Source organism: Stenella coeruleoalba (assembly GCF_951394435.1).
Source record: "Stenella coeruleoalba genome assembly, chromosome: 1".
Lineage (NCBI taxonomy): Eukaryota > Metazoa > Chordata > Mammalia > Artiodactyla > Delphinidae > Stenella > Stenella coeruleoalba.
Genome location: NC_137169.1, coordinates 189,751,386 through 189,771,351, shown reverse-complemented (window position 1 = coordinate 189,771,351; position 19,966 = coordinate 189,751,386). Strand labels below are relative to the sequence as shown.

Sequence of the window (19,966 nt, the reverse complement as noted above, 5' to 3'; positions counted from 1 at the left end):
TTTAAATAAGCAGTTTTTGGAAAGAGGTGGGTAGATGGAACCATTGAGAGTCACCATCAGTTAGAACTACGGTCAGCAACTTGGACAGTTCCTAGGAGGCTCTCCCTCAGAATGGAACCAATATCATGTCTCCAGTTTTCTTAGCGTTTCTTAAATTCCAGTGAGTGTGTTGATGATTAACTAAGACATGCACAGGTATTATTTTGCAATAACAAATTATTCCCTCCTCCTTCCATTGCCCATTCTCTTCACCACCTGACTTTCCTTCCAACCCTTTCCCCAGCACCCTCCAGTTGGGCAGTGGAACTGTATGTCTTACAAACACCTGGTGTGGATGTTTTCACTCCCACTTCTAATTGGTTGGGAAGCAGCATTTGCCACAGGCACTGTTTACTTTTGTTTCCATCCCCTGCATCTCACAGGAAAGAAATGGTCAATAGTTCAAAGAATCATCCTGGTCAGCTCCAAAATATGGCTACTTGCATGGTAATCACAGCAAGTCTGTCAAATCAGTGATTTCTTTATTCCTAAAAGGAAGGGATTTTTCCTAAGGATTATGGTTCTACCACCCAAGGAGCAGCTCTACTCTTCACAAGTGGCTGCAAAGGCTGGCAAACCACGAGGTCTGCTTTGGCTCAGAAACTCAGTTTGGCTCCTGCCACCCCTGGCAACCTCACTGTGTGTCTCAGTGGCGTGTGCTCCACACACAGTCAGGCCAGTCTGCTTCTACTTAGGAGGGATCACAACCAGAGGTGGCCCCCGCTTGGGCCTCCACATGAGGACCTGGGCATCGTTGGCATTGGGTTTCACTAGTGCGTTGGGGGGGATAGGTTCCATCCGGCTCAGGATCCGGGGCTGCTCCTGCTGAGTCCTGCCCACCAGCCGGGCCCGTTGCCCCAAGAGCTGAAGAGGGTCCACCTCAATGTCCACCCTCATCCTCCACTTGATCGTCTGCAGAATGATCTTCTCTTTCGTGGTGGTGTTCATGGCCACCAGCCAGGTAGTGAAACTTTGGTCCCTCTTGATCCTCGTGAGCAGTGGCACATTGCTGTCACTCACTGGCACTGCCCATGTCACACTGGGGTAGAAATTGTCATTCATGCTGACGGAGAACCTGGAGATCTTGTTGGTGGGGCCAACCAGGGTCACAGTTTCTGTGGTGTTCCCGTACCAAGGGTAGCTCACCCCATCTGAGTCACTGATGGCTTTTACTCTCCCTTCCCTCAAGTCAGGCAGTTCCCAGCTTGACCTGGCAAAGCAGAAGAGATGCACAAGAAAAGAAGAGGCTGAATGAATTTTTCAAAAGCTGGAGAGATGCCCACCACTTACTATCACAGTCAACTTGGGCAAAATGGGAGGTTCAGAGGGGAATTCAGGTCAAAAAGTTCTATGCTGTGCTGTTTCGGGATTAAATGAGAACAAATCAAAAATAAAAAAGCAATACCAGAACAAGTTAAATTAAGCCATAGCTGGTCCAACTGGAAGCAAAAAGCTCAAAGAAGCATTTATGAGACCCACAAAGAGGCATCAATTAGCTGGAATGGTGCAACGAGGCAACAACTAGCTGGAATGGTGCAATTGTAATGAACTACCTAGAGGCATTCGATTGCAAAAACCACTTTTTCAGGAAGTATCGCGTCTCTAAGATTTGTTAAGAAAAGGTGGTGGTTGAAATCTGACAAACTTGGAAGGAAGTATCAGGTGGAAAGGAGGGCAAAGGGAGGTAAGGTTAAAGGTTATACTGATTTCCTAGGAAATCAAAGTAGTAGAATTTCTACTCAAAAAAGAAAGTTGTTTAAATTCTAGTCATTGGCCAATCCAGCATTTAGAAAACAGACATAGAAACTGATAACACAGGAGATAACGGTCACCTTTGGGAAAACACTTCAATGTGCAAAGTTGTGCCACAGGCTGGCATACACAGTCTCTACTATGTTGTTCTCCCATCAACTTTAAGTCCAGCCTGGAAGTCTAATTGCTTAGTTTAGCAAACTTGCCATTCTGGGTGCTTTGTTACTCCTGGCTGCTCCCAACCTTGAACAGAGGGAAGGAGGAGGATATGTGCCCTACTCTTAGCCCATGTGTCTCCCCCAGTGCTGTGGACTACTCATCATCATCATCATAGCTGATACTTACTGAATGCTTGCACTATTCCGACCACCGTGCTGAGTACTTTAATTATGTCATCTCAGTTAATGCTCAAAATATCCCATAAAATAAATACACTTTTATTTCCATTTACACATGAGAGGGTGGAGGCTTAAAGATGTTAAGGTACATGCCAAGGGTTCTACAGATTGTAAGACGTGGAGCTTGGAGTTGTCTGACTCCAAAGTCTATGTTTTTGACCACTGTGCTACACTGCCTTCTGAAGTGTCCTCACATGATGCTGGAGGAAGCCAGAGTGGAGGGCATTCAGGCTATCCAGTGGGCTAGCAGCTCCCAGAGCTGCCATGGGAAGATGGACTGGGTCCTCCTAGGGGCAGACGTTTAGTCAGCAGAACCTGGCTATGCGTCCTCCATAAATCCTTTCCTGGGACCAAGAATGACTCTCAGCAGTGTTGCATGAGAATTTAATAATTAAGGAAAGAAATGAGACTGTCCACTCATCAGCTAAGAGGGGGAGGTCTTGTTCGAAATGAAGTTCTTCTCTTAGGAAGTGATAGAATATCCTACGACTTTACTTTTTCTTTTTAAATATTTTTATTGAAATATAGTTGAACAAAATATGTTACATGTGTGTAATATAATGATGCACAATTTTTAAAGCTTATACTCCATTTAGTTATTATAAAATATTGGCCATATTCCCTGTGTTGTACAATATATCCTTGTAGCTTATTTTACTATTTATTTATTCAGTTATTTTTTAGCATCTTTATTGGAGTATAATTGCTTTACAATGGCGTGTTAGTTTCTGCTTTATAACAAAGTGAATCAGCTATACATATACATATATCCCCATATCTCCTCCATCTTGCGTCTCCCTCCCACTCTCCTTATCCCACACTTCTAGGTGGTCACAAAGCACTGAGCTGACCTCCCTGTGCTATGTGGTTGCTTCCCACTAGCTATCTATTTTACATTTGGTAGTGTATATATGTCCATGCCACTCTCTCACTTCGTCCCAGCTTACCCTTCCCCCTCTCCGTGTCCTCAAGTCCATTCTTTATGTCTGCGTCTTTATTCCTGTCCTGCCGCTAGGTTCATCGGGACCGTAGTTTTTAGATTCCACATATATGTGTTAGCATATGGTATTTGTTTTTCTCTTTCTGACTTACTTCACTCTGTGTGACAGACTCTAGTTCCATCCACCTCACTACAAATGACTAAATTTCGTTTCTTTTTATGGCTCAGTAATATTCCATTGTATATATGTGCCACATCTTCTTTATCCATTCATCTGTTGATGGGCATTTAGGTTGCTTCCATGTCCTAGCTATTGTAAATAGAGTTGCAATGAACATTGTGGTACATGACTCTTTTTAAATTATGGTTTTCTCAGGGTATATGCCCAGTAGTGGGATTGCTAGGGCGTATGGTAGTTCTATTTTTAGTTTTTTAAGGAACCTCCATACAGTTCTCCATAGTGGCTGTATCAATTTACATTCCCACCAACACTGCAAGAGGGTTCCCTTTTCTCCACACCCTCTCCAGCACGTATTGTTTGTAGATTTTTTAAAAAAATAAATCTATTTATTTCTTTATTTATTTTTGGCTGTGCTGGGTCTTTGTTGCTGCGCTAGGGCTTTCTCTAGTTGCGGTGAGCGGGGGCTACTCTGTTGCGCTGCGCGGGCTTCTCATTGCGGTGTCTTCTCTTGTTGCGGAGCATGGGCTCTAGGCATGCAGGCTTCAGTAGCTGTGGCTCATGGGCTCTAGAGTGCAGGGCTCAGTAGTTATGGAACATGGGCTTAGTTGCTCCGTGGCATGTGGGATCTTCCATGCCCAGGGCTCGAACCCGTTTCCCCTGCATTGGCAGGTGGGTTCCCAACCACTGCACCACCAGGGAAACCCCTGTAGATTTTTTGATAATGGCCATTCTGACTGGTGTGAGGTGATACCTCGTAGTTTTGATTTGCATTTCTCTAACAATTAGTGATGTTGAGCATCCTTTCATGTGTTTGTTGGCAATCTGTATATCTTCTCTGGAGAAATGTCTATTTAGGTCTTCTGCCCATGTTTGCACTGGGTTGTTTTTTTGATATGGAGCTGCATGAGCTGCTTGTAAATTTTGGAGATTAATCCCTTGTCAGTTGCTTCATTTGCAAATATTTTCTCTCTTTCTGAGGGTTGTCTTTTCATCTTGTTTATGGTTTCCTTTGCTGTGCAAAAGCTTTTAAGTTTCATTAGGTCCCATTTGTTTAATTTTGTTTTTATTTCCATTCCTCTAGGAGGTGGGTCAAAAAGGATCTTGCAGTGATTTATGTCATAGAGTGTTCTGCCTATGTTTTCCTCTAAGAGTTTTATAATGTCTGGCCTTACCTTTAAATCTTTAATCCATTTTGAGTTTATTTTTGTGTATGGTGTTAGGAAGTGTTCTAATTTACTTCCTTTACATGTAGCTGTCCAGTTTTCCCAACACAACTTATTCAAGAGGCTGTCTTTCCTCCACTGAATATTCTTGCCTCCATTATGAAAATAAGGTGACCATATGTGCGTGGGTTTATCGCTGGTTTTCCTATCTTGTTCAATTAATCTATATTTCTGTTTCTGGGGCAGTACCATACTGTCTTGGTTACTGTAGCTTTGAAGTATAGTCTGAAGTCAGGGAGCCTGATTCCTCCAGCTCCATTTTTCTTTCTCAAGATTGCTTTGGCTATTTGAGGTCTTTTGTGTTTCCATACAAATTGTAAAATTTTTTGTTCTAGTTCTGTGAAAAATGCCATTGGTAGTTTGATAGGGATTGCACTGAATCTGTAGATTGCTTTGGATTGTATAGTCATTTTCACAATGTTGATTCTTCCTGTCCAGGAACATAGTATATCTCTCCATCTGTTTGTATCATCTTTACTTTCTCTCATCAGTGTCTTATAGTTTTCTGCATACAGGTCTTTTGTCTCCTTAGGTAGGTTTATTCCTAGGTATTTTATTCTTTTTGTTGCAATGGTAAATGGGAGTGTTTCCTTAATTTCTCTTTCAGATTTTTCATCATTAGTGTATAGGAATGCAAGAGATTCTGTGCTTTAATGTTGTATCCTGCTACACTACCAAATTCACTGATGAGCTCTAGTAGCTCTCTGGTAGCATCTTTAGGATTCTCTATGTATGTATCATGTCATCTGCAAACAGTGAGAGCTTTACTTCTTCTTTTCTGATTTGGATTCCTCTTATTTCTTTTTCTTTTCTGATTTCTGTGGCTAAAACTTCCAAAACGTCGTTGAGTAATAGTGGTAAGAGTGGGCACTCTTGTCTTTTCCCTGATCTTAGAGGAAATGGTTTCAGTTTTTCACCATTGAGAACGATGTTGGCTGTGGGTTTGTCATATATGGCCTTTATTATGTTGAGGTAGGTTCCCCCTATGCCCACATTCTGGAGAGTTTTTCTCATAAATGGGTGTTGAATTTTGTTGAAAGCTTTTTCTGCATCTGTTGAGATTATCATATAGTTTTTATCCTTCTATTTGTTAATATGGTGTATTACATTGATTGATTGCATATATTGAAGAATCCTTGCATTACTGGGATATACCCCACTTGATCATGGTGTATGATCCTTTTAATGTGCTGTTGGATTCTGTTTGCTATGATTTTGTTGAGGATTTTTGCATCTATGTTCTTCAGTGATATATGCCTGTAGTTTTCTTTTTTTGTGACATCTTTGTCTGGTTTTGGTATCAGGGTGATGGTGGTCTTGTAGAATGAATTTGGGAGTGTTCCTCCCTCTGCTATATTTTGGAAGAGTTTGAGAAGGATGGGTGTTAGCTCGTCTCTAAATGTTTTAATAGAATTCACCTGTGAAGCCATCTGGTCCTGGGCTTTTGTTGGGAGATTTTTAATCACAGTTTCAATTTCAGTGCTTGTGATTGGTCTGTTCATATTTTCTGTTTCTTCCTGGTTCAGACTTGGAAGGTTGTACTTTTCTAAGAATTTCTCCATTTCTTCCAGGTTGTCCATTTTATTGGCATATAGTTGTTTGTAGTAATCTCTCATGATCCTTTGTATTTCTGCAGTGTCAGTTGTTACTTCTTCTTTTTCATTTCTAATTCTATTGATTTGAGTCTTCTCCCTTCTTTTCTTTTCTTTTTTTTTTTGCGGTATGCAGGCCTCTCACTGTTGTGGCCTCTCCTGTTGCGGAGCACAGGCTCCAGACGCGCAGGCTCAGCGGCCATGGCTCATGGGCCTAGCCGCCCGCGGCATATGGGATCTTCCCGGGCCGGGGCATGAACCTGTGTCCCCTGCTTCGGCAGGGAGACTCTCAACCACTGTGCCACCAGGGAAGCCCCTCCCTTCTTTTCTTGATGAGTCTGGCTAATTGTTTATCAATTTTGTTTATCTTCTCAAAGAACCAGCTTTTAGTTTTATTGATCTTTGCTATTGTTTCCTTCATTTCCTTTTCATTTATTTCTGACCTGAGCTTTATGATTTCTTTCCCTCTGCTAACTTTGGGGTGTTTTTATTCTTCTTTCTCTAATTTCTTTAGGTGTAAGTTTAGGTTGTTTATTTGAGATGTTTCTTGTTTCTTAAGGTAGGATTTTTTTTTATAACGTTCCCTCTTAGAACGGCTTTTGCTGCATCCCATAGGTTTTGGGTTGTCATGTTTTGTCATTTGTTTATAGGTACTTTTTGATTTCCTCTTTGACTTCTTCAGTGATCTCTTATTATTTCTTTCATAGACTTGATTGACTATTTCTTTTCCCATGTTAGGGAAGTTTTCAACTATAATCTCTTCAAATATTTTCTCAGATCCTTTCTTTTTCTCTTCTTCTCCTGGGATTCCTATAATTCGAATGTTGGTGCATTTAATGTTGTCCCAGAGGTCTCTGAGACTGTCCTCAGTTCTTTTTGTTCTTTTTTCCTCTATTCTGCTCTGTGGTAGTTATTTCCACTATTTTGTCTTCCAGGTCACTTATCCTTTCTTCTGCCTCAGTTATTCTCCTATTGATTCCTTCTAGAGAATTTGTAATTTCATTTATTGTGTTGTTCATCATTGTTTGTTTGCTCTTTAGTTCTTCTAGGTCCTTGTTAAACGTTTCTTGTATTTTCTCCATTCTATTTCCAAGATTTTGGAGCATCTTTACTATCATTACTCTGAATTCTTTTTCAGGTAGACTGCCTATTTCCTCTTCATTTGTTTGGTCTGATGGGTTTTTACCTTGCTCCTTCCCTTCATCTGCTACATATTTCTCTGTTTTCCCATTGTGCTTAACTCACTGTGTTTGGGATCTCCTCTTCACAGGCTACAGGTTCGTAGTTCCTGTTGTTTTTGGTGTCTGCCCCCAGTGGCTAAGGTTGGTTCAGTGGGTTGTGTAGGCTTCCTGGTGGAGGGGACTGGTGCCTGTGTTCTGGTGGATGAGGCTGGATTTTGTCTTTCTGGTGGGCAGGATCGCGTCCAGTGGTGTGTTTTGGGGTGTCTGTTACCTTATTATGATTTCGGGCAGCCTCTCTGCTAATGGGTGGGGTTATGTTCCTGTCTTGCTAGTTGTTTGGCATAGGGTGTCCAGCACTGTATTTTGCTGGCTGTCAAGTGGAGCTGAGTCTTAGCATTGAGCATGAGATCTCTGGGGAGCTTTTGCCATTTGATATTATGTGGAGCTGGGAGGTCTCTGGTGGACCAATGTCCTGAACTCGGCTCTCCTCCTTCAGAGGCCTGACACCCGGCCACAGCACCAAAACCCTGTCAGCCACACTGCAGTTGTATGATCTTGGGTAGGTTATTTAACCCCTCACCAGTTTTTTTTTGCGGTACGCGGGCCTCTCACTGCTGTGGCCTCTCCCGTTGCAGAGCACAGGCTCTGGATGCGCAGGCTCAGTGGCCATGGCTTATGGGCCCAGCCGCTCCGTGGCATGTGGGATCTTCCCAGACCAGGGCACAAACCCGTGTCCCCTGCATCGGCAGGCGGACTCTCAACCACTGCGCCACCAGGGAAGCCCCCCTCACCAGTTTTGCTTCCTTGTGTGTTGGTCTCGGAGAGTCTCCTAAAGAGGCGGAGGGCAGCTTTGGCTCATGCTGGGGCACAAATATTTAGAAGCTTGTTCCAATGCGATAAGCCAGTGCCAGCGGGTGCCACTGTCCCTGCAGGACTTTATACCAATGGCCTAAAAGGGAGTTGTGTTGCCAGGTTAATACTGAACTGTCTCAGAATCCTTCACACAGGGACATGGAGAAACTGACTGCTGCCTCCTGCTGCCCCCCCACAGTACTCCCGATGCTATGCAGCCCCAGCCTGAAGGGAGGGGCAAGCTGGATTGCCTGGAGAGGAGGTGAGCCCACAGCTGCAAGAACCTTTTCTCTTGCCTCCATGCCCTTGATAACCACTGGGAAAAACTGCAGTGTATAATGCTTGGCAGAAACTAAGTAAGAGGAATTGACTTGATGCATAAAGTTGGAGACTTAAGTTACCATTTCGTTACCCATGCTAGTTGTAGCTGGGCCAAGGAGTAGCTCCCAGATAATTCTATAGCCACTTCTTACTGTACAAAAGGGAATAAGTGTTGTTTGAGTGGGGTAAAATCATACAAGGTCAGGTCAAGTGAGAAGCACTCTGCCTGCTGGGTTGATGAAATGGTCACACTGGAGGCAGTTTTGTGCCCCGAGTCAAAGGGTTGTGACAATTATTCAGTCACCAGGCATTCATTTTCTGTGTTCCTTCAACCCTGTTCTTCATTTTACTTACAGTGATCAGGCTCTGCTGCTCTTTGGTTTCCTCTGTGGGACTGGAGGACAAGTATTCCCAATAAGTGTAAAATTGTACTTGCCCTCCAGTCCTAAACACCGGGCCATCTGTGGCATGTTGCCTGGGGAGTTTGGCTTGATATAACACTGTCCTTTTCAGGACTGGCTAGCTTGGCATTCTATTCAATTACTTTGTCTGTAGAGTCTTTACATTCATGTTTTTTCTCCATTTTCCTGTCCAGAGCTATGTGAGCAGTGACTCAGACCCAGGATCTAGAGGTCAGTTTTGTGGGAAAATCACAAAGCTTAGTTTGGTCCCAGATTTTCTGAAAACAGAGATAATACAATAAAGTTGCACTCTTGTGCCTGTCTTGAAAGAGAAAGAAGGAAGCTACCCTTGTCTTGCAGGCTTCTCTGGAAGAGAGAAATAAAATAGACTTCTTAATCATCACATCAAAACAAAGGCACCAGAAATACAAAGGATAATGAGAGACTACTACAAGCAACTACATGTCAATAAAATGGACAACCTGGAAGATATTCTTAGAAAAGTACAACCTTCCAAGACTGAACCAGGAAGAAACAAAATATGAACAGACCAATCACAAGCACTGAAATTGAAACTGTGATTAAAAATCTTCCAACAAACAAAAGCCGAGGACCAGATGGCTTCACAGGTGAATTCTATCAAACATTTAGAGAAGAGCTAACACCCATCCTTCTCAAATTCTTCCAAAATATAGCAGAGGGAGGAACACTCCCAAATTCATTCTACGAGGCCACCATCACCCTGATACCAAAACCAGACAAAGATGTCACAAAAAAAGAAAACTACAGGCATATATCACTGAAGAACATAGATGCAAAAATCCTCAACAAAATCCTAGCAAACAGAATCCAACAACAGCACATTAAAAGGATCGTACATCATGATCAAGTGGGGTTTATTCCAGGAATGCAAGGATCCTTCAATATATGCAAATCAATCAATGTGATACACCACATTAACAAATAGAAAGATAAAAACCATATGATAATCTCAACAGATGCAGAAAAAGCTTTCAACAAAATTCAACACCCATTTATGAGAAAAACTCCCCAGAAAGTGGGCATATAGGGAACCTAACTCAACATAAAAAAGGCCATATATGACAAACCCACAGCCAACAGCATTCTCAATGGTGAAAAACAGAAAGCATTTCCTCTAAGATCAGGAACAAGACAGGGGTGTCCACTCTCACCACTATTATTCAACAACGTTTTGGAAGTTTTAGCCACAGCAGTCAGAGAAGAAAAAGAAACAAAAGAAATCCAAATCAGAAAAGAAGTAAAGCTCTCACTGTTTGCAGATGACATGATACTATACATAGAGAGTCCTAAAGATGCTACCAGAAAGCTACTAGAGCCAATCAATGAATTTGGTAGAGTAGCAGGATACAAAATTAATGCACAGAAATCTCTTGCATTCCTATACACTAATGATGAAAAATCTGAAAGAGAAATTAAGGAAACACTCCCATTTACCATTGCAACAAAAAGAATAAAATACCTAGGAATAAACCTACCTAAGGAGACAAAAGACCTGTATGCAGAAAACTATAAGACACTGATGAGAGAAAGTAAAGATGATACAAACAGATGGAGAGATATACTATGTTCTTGGACAGGAAGAATCAACATTGTGAAAATGACTATACAATCCAAAGCAATCTACAGATTCAATGCAATCCCTATCAAACTACCAAGGGCATTTTTCACAGACCTAGAACAAATATTTTACAATTTGTATGGAAACACAGAAGACCCCGAATAGCGAAAGCAATCTTGAGAAAGAAAAACGGAGCTGGAGGAATCAGGCTCCCTGACTTCAGACTATACTACAAAGCTACAGTAATCAAGACAGGATGGTACTGGCAGAAAAACAGAAATATAGATCGATGGAGCAGGATAGAAAGCCCAGAGATAAACCCACGCACATATGGTCACCTTATCTTTGACAAAGGAGGCAAGAGTATGTGGCAAGAATCGAGAAAAGACAGCCTCTTTAATAAGTTGTGCTGGGAAAACTGGACAGCTACATGTAAAAAAATGAAATTAGAACACTTCCTAACACCATACACAAAAATAAACTCGGGCTTCCCTGGTGGCGCAGTGGTTGAGAGTCCGCCTGCCAATGCAGGGGACACGGGTTCGTGCCCCGGTCCGGGAAGATCCCACATGCCATGGAGCGGCTGGGCCTGTAAGCCATGGCCGCTGAGCCTGCGCGTCTGGAGCCTGTGCTCTGCAACGGGAGAGGCCACAACAGTGAGAGGCCCACGTACCGAGAAAAAAAAAAACAGAACAAAAACAACTACAAACAATAAATGCTGGGGAAGGTGTGGAGAAAAGGGAACCCTCTTGCACTGTTGGTGGGAATGTAAATTTATACAGCCACAATGGGAAAAAGTATGGAGGTTCCTTAAAAACTAAAAACAGAACTACCATATGACCCAGCAATCCCACTACTTTCTCAGGGCATATACCCTGAGAAAACCATAATTCAAAAAGAGACATGTACCACAATGTTCATTGCAGTGCTAGTTACAATAGCCAGGACATGGAAGCAACCTAAGTGTCCACTGACAGACGAATGAATAAAGAAGATGTGGCACACATATACAATGGAATATTACTCAGCCATAAAAAGAAATGAAATAGTTATTTGTAGTGAAGTGGATGGACCTAGAGTCTGCCATACAGAGTGAAGTAAGTCAGAAAGAGAAAAACAAATACCATATGCTAACACATATATATGGAATCTAAAAAAAATTGTTTTGATGAACCTAGGGGCAGGACAGGAATAAAGACGCAGATGTAGAGAATGGACTTGAGGACATGGTTGGGGGGAAGGGTAAGCTGGGATGAAGTGAGAGAGTGGCATGGACATATATACACTACCAAATGTAAAATACATAGCTAGTGGGAAGCAGCCACGTAGCACAGGGAGATCAGCTTGGTGCTTTGTGACCACCTAGAGGTGTGAGATTGGGAGGGTGGGAGGGAGGCTCAAGAGGGAGGGGATATGTGGAGATATATATATATACAGACACACACATATATACATATAGCTGACTCACTTTGTTATACAACAGAAACTACACAGCATTGTAAAGCAATTATACTCCAATAAAGATGTAAAACAAAAACAAAAACAAAGGCACTTGTTGAGTGTAGCTAATGGGCATGGTGACCTTGGGAGGCTACACACTCGTTCCATCCATTGCTGTGACTTTGGCCACTGCTCTATTGGAAATCCCTCAGGTCTGAGGCATGTTCTTTTCCATAGGCCCAGGGGCCCCAGGACTACATGATTAATGGAGGGTTTGATTTTGGAAGCAGCCAAAATTCATTATGACTTAAGCGTAACGAATAGGGACTTAAGCCTAGTGAAAAGGGAGTAGGTTTCTTTTTGAAAAGTATCATATCATTTCTGTTTCTTTTATGAAAAATAGCTATTAATGTGCATTCCAAGGTCGTGGCTTTTTTATTTTTGCAAAAAGGGTTTTGCCTGTAAAATGCATGACTGGTTTATGTAGCTGATAAATTGGCTTTCATAATAGTTTTCAAATAGTTCCTGATAAGTTCCAAGAATAACAGCACCATTGGAATCACTCTATGACCATTATGACTACTTTGAATGGGATGCCAAAATCACGTCAAATTCCACATAGCCCAAACCAAACTCACCACATCCACCGTAAACTTGGCCCTTTCCCCCGTCTCTGCTGCAGGCATTGGCCCACTGCTCACCCTGTCTTCCAGGACAGAGTGAGGGTCATCTTTCGCTCTTCCTCTGCCTTCTCCTAGACTGCCAAAGCTGTTGTTACTGCATCTTGTGAATTTGCCCCATAAGCGATGCTTGAATTTATCTCCCTTTCTCCATTCAACTCTCACTGCCCTTGTTTAATCCAAGTCTTTGGCATCTCTTACCTGGTCTGCTGTAATGGCCCATAACTTGTCTCTCTGCATCCAATCCTGCTCCCTCTCAAATTCATCTTTTAGGCTGTACTCATGTACAAATATGCAGATCTGATTATGTCTTTTCTCTACCTAAAACCCTTCAAAGTCTCCTTTACCTGGACATCACTGGCATCACCTACAGGCTAACATTCAAGTTCCTTAATAGGACATATGTGGCCCTCTGCAGTCTGGCCTCCCTGTCTCCACATACCATGCTGTTTCTCACCTCTGCCCTTTTGCTCACGCTGTGCTGTCTGCCTGCACTGCTCTTTCCTCTCCTAAAGTCTCACTGTGTTTAACTACTTGACATTTGAGAATCATTGCATGCATCACCTCCTCCAGGAAGCCTTCTCTTCTGTGCTCCCATGGATATATCCAGATCTTTACAGGTCCCAGATTATATTATAATTATCTGAAAGGCTTGCTCCCTTGCCTCCATCATTCCTGGCTCAAATATCATGTTCTCAGTGCAATATTTCCTGACAGTCATATTCAAAATGGCAACTTCCTGCCCCAGCCCTCCCCATCCCTGATTCGTTTTTCTTTATAGCACTGTCTAATATACTATATAATTTACTTAGCTAATAGTCTATCTCTCCTTATCTCACTCCCTAAATATAACCCCAAAGAAGGCAGGGATTTCCTATGTTTTATTCACTGCCATATCTCCAGTACTGACAATTTATTCACTGCTATATCTACAGTACCAACAACAGTGCCTGACACACAGGAGTTCAACATTATTTGTTAAATAAATAAGCATTGAATTGATCTGAAGTGAAAGATGGGAGGAGACCATTTTCAGTTGGGATGCTGCTGCTTTTATGAAGTTGCAAAGTTGGGTCTAGAGCTTAGGAGCAAATCAGGGCTAGAGATGTAAATTTGGCAACTATCTGCATGGAGAGAATTGGTTGATGTGATGGGGATGGGTGAGATCTCTGGGGATGAAACAGAGATCTTAGGGGGCTTGTTAGATGGCCAGAAGACAAAGAGGAATCTGAAAAGCAGAATAGCCAGTGAAGGGGGGGGGTAGAACTTGTTTCCAAAGTCAAGAGAATTTCAGGGAGTCATCACTGTCAAAAACCACACAAATGGAAGAGAGTGAGGTTAAGAAATAGCCATTAGATTTACTATCAAGACAGCAGTAAAGATATGCTGGTGGAGGCCATTCTGTAAGGGGTTATGGAGGGAATGAATAAACACAAGAAAAAATGGAGAGTTCAGGGAGTTCCTTCAAGAAGTTGGGCAATGGGGCTTCCCTGGTGGCGCAGTGGTTGAGAGTCCGCCTGCCGATGCAGGGGACATGGGTTCGTGCCCCGGTGCGGGAAGATCCCACATGCCGCGGAGCGGCTGGTCCCGTGAGCCATGGCCGCTGGGCCTGCGCGTCCGGAGCCTGTGCTCCGCAACGGGAGAGGCCACAACAGTGAGAGGCCCGCGTACGGCAAAAAAAAAAAAAAAAAAAGAAGTTGGGCAATGAAGGGGACAAGAAAGATAAAGTAGAGAGCTGCTCAAGCAAAGAAGCTGAAGGGAGGATTTCTGGAGCCAGAATGTCTAGGCTTGTAAACCTAGTGCTATCACTTAGTAGCTACCACTTACTAGACAAGTTACTTGCCATTTCTATACCAGTTTCCCCATTTATCAAATAGACGTAAGAACAGGACTTACTTGATGTACTTGGTGTGAGAATTAAATGACATAATGAAGGGAAGTACTTAACACAGCGTGGCACAAAGTACATTACATTGAAGGTTAGGTATCAGTAAGGAACAGAGATGGGGCAGCATTAGAGAAAAAGGAAATGAACAGCCACTGAACCCTTCCATGTGCAAGCACTTAATAGTAACTATATGAGGCAGGGATTATTATTATTATACGCTGTTCATCCATGAAAAGTGGACTAGGCAAAGTCATATAGATGGTAAGAGGCGGTGCCAGGGTGTAAAGGCAAGCCTCCCTGGCCCCAAACTCTGCCTTTTCTACTGCATCACACTGTGGGAAGAGCTCCTTTGAGTTCTAAATTTCATGTCTCTTGAAGTCTTTGGTGTGGTGAATGGAGGAAGCAACAAAGACTGCCCTCAGGAGTCTTGGATGTCAATCCCAAGGTGACAGCTGGCTGACCTCAGCAAATCAGCCTCAGGCTGCTCATGTGTGAAATGGGAAGAAAAAGAACCCCACCTCCTTAATCTCAGGGCTATTACCAGGATCAAATGAGGTGATGATCTGTGAGCAACTGCTTTGTAAACTGTAACACACTTGGTCAATATTAGTTTTTATCATCGCATTCCCCTCCTTCTCCAATCACCCTTCTCCTCACTGTGATAAACACAGTGTTTTCCTTTCAGACAATCAGCCATTGACCCAAAGCTCACAGCTACTGGACTCGCCAATGGAGCTAATAATGAAAACATCGATTATTGCAACCTACGTGCTTTCTGCATTCCATTTTTAGAAGAAAGAGACAAATCTCAATCAAACAAGCTCATGTGAAGCATTTCATTCAAATAAGTGGTCCCTGGGTTGAGGTCCAGGTCTCCACCCAGACCCAGCCAAGTTCTCCCAGTGTCCATGAGGGCCAGAGCAACCTCTCTGAAGGAACCTTGCTTTGCTCTTGCCAAAGCCCTGTGGTCATCAAGGGGATGGGGGGCCAGCAGGGAGTGGGCAGGTGTGCAGGGGCACTGCTGAGACTACTGTCCCCTGACGGAGGCTGGAATGGGAGTCAGGGGAACCACACATGGAGAGGACTGATGGTTTCAAGCCTGTAGGGCTCCCAGGGGAGGCCATCCAGGATGGTACTGCCCCTAGGCCTAGGTAAGAGAAGTCCCTGCCTGGCCCAACACTTTAAAGGTACCCACTCTAGTATCTTCTGGCTATGCCCTTACACATGGGACCAGGAGTTTGTGGGGCTAAGAGGGCACGCCCACCTAGAACCTGTGCCCCTCCTTCTAGACCACCCTCCGGGTATCTGGGATCCAGCTCAGATGGCCCCAAACTTGCCTTCAGGGTCTATACAGGCTTTTTTCCTGGTCTGTTTTCCTAAGGGGTCCACTCCACCTGTGTGTACACCCCTGGCCCCAAGGCTGTTTGTTGGGGGTATGCATAGAGTTTGGACATACCCACGTTAAACGTTCACATGCATATGTGCGATGGTCCATATCTCGATACGGTACAGAGCAAAGGGAAGGAAGAGAAACGGAACCAGGGGCTGAAGGTTGGCTATTCCTATGCTGCTACATCTGGCATGGAACTTGTGGAATCCAGGAATTCTAAACCTGAACCTGGCCTTCAGGTTGTTATAAAGATACATCTGTCAAGGTCAGAGGATAGAACTTAGCGTTCTGTTAGTCTGAATTATACATTTAGCCTTTTGTTAGTTCGGCTTAAAATTAGTATTTTAAAATATGGTACGTGGGCCTTCATTCTTCCCCTGGACCCTACAAATGTTAGGGATGGGTAACAGGTGGGAGATCTGTATCCACAGCTCTGGAACCATGGACAGTTCCAACCCTGAATTTTCTTTGGGTATGTGAGTTTTATTCACATCTGTTTAGTATTAACATTTACTCTTGGAAACAGCATTGCACCTACTTCTCACATGGATCGCACGACATGGGCATCATTCCATTTCCATTACACAATAAGGAACCTGCTCAAGGTCACACAGCTAGTGCTGGGCAGAAGTGAGTTGCGAACACAAGATCTTATCCTAAATCACACGTGTTCCCTGAAGTGACTCCCTGGTACTAAATTAATGCTCCAAAGGCTCTGAAAAATAATAAGTCATGGATGATATTAGCTGGCACACACTGCTCTCACCATATCTGTCGTTAAAATATTAAAACAGTTTTGGAACAATGGCTAAAGAGACTCCCCTCTCCCCAAGAGCATCCTCCCTGGCTACCCAGGTTCCTTCTCGGGCCCTGGTTCTGTCCCAAATCCAGCAACTATAGGGTTAGCGTAGGCAGAGCAGAGGCAGTTCTGTAGCTGGGTGTCAGTCCTGGTCACATGCCAGGTGCTGTTCTGAGAGCCTGTGGTCTAACCGCCTCAGTGCGTCTGCTCTTAAAGAAGACTGACCGCTGTGTAAACTTTGCTGCACTGAGAGGGTGGAAAAGAGGCCCCTACCTTGTTTCTTTATGTCATGGCTCAGACCAATAGAGTTACCAGTCAGGCACGTGGAAAGTTTAGTTAAAGAGAACACTACGCTTTCTGAGAATTCAGCTTTTCTTCTCCATCCAGTGCTGAGAAGAGTCAGGTGCCTATGTCCTGGGAAGCCTCCTCCTCAGCAACACTTCTGACTCGGCAGATGCAGTGCCCAGCATCTTTCCTCCCCTCCAAACCCCTGCACAGGAGGCTCTGGAGACAGCAGTCCGTGGTGGGCAGGGAGGTCGAGAGGGAGAGGGTGGAGAGAAGACTCTTTGGAAGGAGCAGAGCTCAGGGCTGGGAGAGGGCGGAGGTGGGGCTGGGGGGAAGCCAATACCCTGTATCACCCACGGAGTCACGAAGCCCATGGCCCCTGGGTAGCCTCCCAGCCCACTCAGGCACCAATCCCAGCCCCGGCACTGGCACACATCCCGATTCTCAGACGGTCTGCACCATGATTACAGAGTAAGTTTTAAAATTAGGCTTTTCCTCATTCTGCTGTTTATGTCAGACTCCGAGAAGCCTGTAAATACCACCCTCCCACCTCTGCCTCCGCCCCCTTCCTTCCTGACCACATCCTTTTCTTTCTGGCACACAGGGAGGCATTTTTTTTCCCCCACAGCAGAAAAGACAATTTCCAGTGTTTTTAAAGAGTCGTCAGTGTTGGGCGAGGCTCCATGTTTAACTGAAAGGCTTCTTTTGTCACCCACCCTCATGTTCTGTTTAGACTGCGTTTCTCTACCACTGGAGACACCTTCTCAATATGTATTTACTCTTGGGCTTCCCTGGTGGCGCAGTGGTTAAGAATCCACCTGTCAGTGCAGGGGATATGGGTTCGAGCCCTGATCTGGGAAGATCCCACATGCCGCAGAGCAACTAAGCCCATGCGCCACAACTACTGAGCCTGCGCTCTAGAGCCCGTGAGCCACAACTACTGAACCCCGCGCGCCTAGAGCCCGTGCTCCGCAACAAGAGAAGCCACCGCAATGAGAAGACCACACACCACATCGAAGAGTAGCCCCCACTCGCCGCAACTAGAGAAAGCCCGCGTGCAGCAACGGAGACCCAATGCAGCCAAAAATAAATAAATTAATTAATTAAAAAAATATGTATTTATTCTTCACCACTTAGAGGTCAGTTACTGTCTCGAAGCCCTTGTCCTGGCTGGGTTCTCAGAGACCTCTGCTGCTTTGTCCTAGTTGACAGCCCTGAGGTCCTGGATCGGCGGCCAGTTTTCTGGGTCATGTCTGAGTATGGTTTGCCTCTGACTCCAATTCTGAGCTTCTTGGAGCAAAGCGCCTTTCCCCACAGGGAGAGCTGTGGGCCCCGGTAGCATTATCCACGGAGCATCCTCATGCGTGCCTGCAAGGCGGGAATGCGGACCCAGGCTGCGTCCCTTACAGAGCCAGCCAGCGTGGGCACTCTGCTGGGCATGTGAGGGTCCGTGCTTGGCCTCAAGGAGCTCACAGCCAGCCTGAGGTGACCGGCCAGACCTCCTGGTGGGTCAGACGCCGGAATTTGTCTTTTCGCTCTATGTGCATGGCCACCACCCTGCTCCTCAACATTTTTCCTCTCTCCAGGCCACTGCAATGACCTCCTTGCTGGGCCCCCATGTCTAAGCTTGCCCTGCCCCCCACAAGCCACGAATGTGGTTTTTAAGAAATGTACGTCAGATCATGCCTCACCTCTCTGAAAACTCCGACGACGGCTTCTCTTGCACTGAACATCCACGCTGCATTATTTGGCCCCTGCCAGTTCTCCAGTCTCATCTCCACCACCTCCCCCTGGCTCCTTATACACCCCCCACACTGACCTTTTTCATCCTGGGACAAGACAAACTCCTTCCCACCTCTGAGCCTTTGGACTTGCTGTTCCCTTTGCCCAGAACCCTCTTCCCCCAGCTCTCTCAATGCTTGCCTCCTTTTCATACTCAATTTGCAGCTCCAAGTCGCCTCCTGAGAGGGGCTGCCCGACGGTGCCAGTCTCCCCACCAGACTGCAGGCATCTCGAGGACAGGCCTCACTGTGCCTCCAGCGAGCCCAGAGCAGGAGCTTCCTTCAAGCTTCTACAATGAGCGGGCCGAGTGTTTCCGGCAGAGCAGGCAGGGCCGGCTACTGAGGTGAGTTCCAGAGGGCAGCAGAGGGGATGCTACGGGGAAGGGTCTTCAAGAGACCAGGGGAACAGGCCTGATGTGACGACCAACGGAATGCGAAGGGATTGTCTGAAGACACATTGGGAGGAGCGTCTTGAGGTTCCCGGCTTGGAGCTCGAGTTGAATGTCCTTCTGACGTTCAGCATTGCCCATGAGCCCGGCGCCCCCAGGTGCTGGGAGAGGCCGGAGGCACCAGGTGGTGGCGGTCATGATCTGGCCATGGCAGTCAGCTGTATCCTCTACTTCCAGCCCTCAAAGCAGACAAATAGCGGACAAGAGAAGAGGGAAAGTGGACATGTGTGTTGTTTCTCTTCTTATTTTGGAATTCTGCTACTACAGGTAGAACCTCAGTTAAAATGAAAACAAAGACACTATTGGATGGAGACATCAGAATGTTCAAAGTATGATGATAAGATTACGGATATTTTCTTTTTCTTTTTATTTTGTATATATCCGCATATAAAAAATAATTAATTTGTATTTATTCTGTAATCAAAAGAGATGAATTGCTTCACAGAATTGTGTATCATGAGGGTGAAGCATTTTTGGGGAAAAAAAGAGGAAGACGAGTGGCAACATAATGTAGGTTGAATTGAGCTGGGCGGGCCGAGGGGCAGCTGGAGGTGACATGGAGAGGCAGCGAGGAGGACTCACACTGACCTGTGTGCAGCTCTGGACAGCACTGCCTACAGGGCCATGCAGACCTGGGCAAACAGCTAGGCCTCTTGGGTCTTCAGTTTCCAAGTATTATGGTAATAATAATCAAACCCACCTTATAGGTTGATTTTAGAAATAAATGAGAAACCTATGCAAAGTAATCTCTGCAGTGCCTGGCAGAGAGTAGGT

General features: G+C 44.7%; 1 protein-coding gene across 1 annotated transcript in view; it reads right to left on the bottom strand.

Annotated features, from left to right (window-relative positions):
- Window positions 1-628: 628 nt before the first annotated feature.
- Window positions 629-19,966, bottom strand: part of FAM78B (family with sequence similarity 78 member B) — a 91,932-nt gene continuing 72,594 nt past the window's right edge. The window contains exon 2 of the mRNA XM_079923156.1: window positions 629-1,249. Within this exon, the coding sequence (XP_079779282.1) occupies window positions 727-1,249 (523 nt within the window). The 3' untranslated portion in view covers window positions 629-726. The remainder of the gene's footprint in view (window positions 1,250-19,966) is intronic.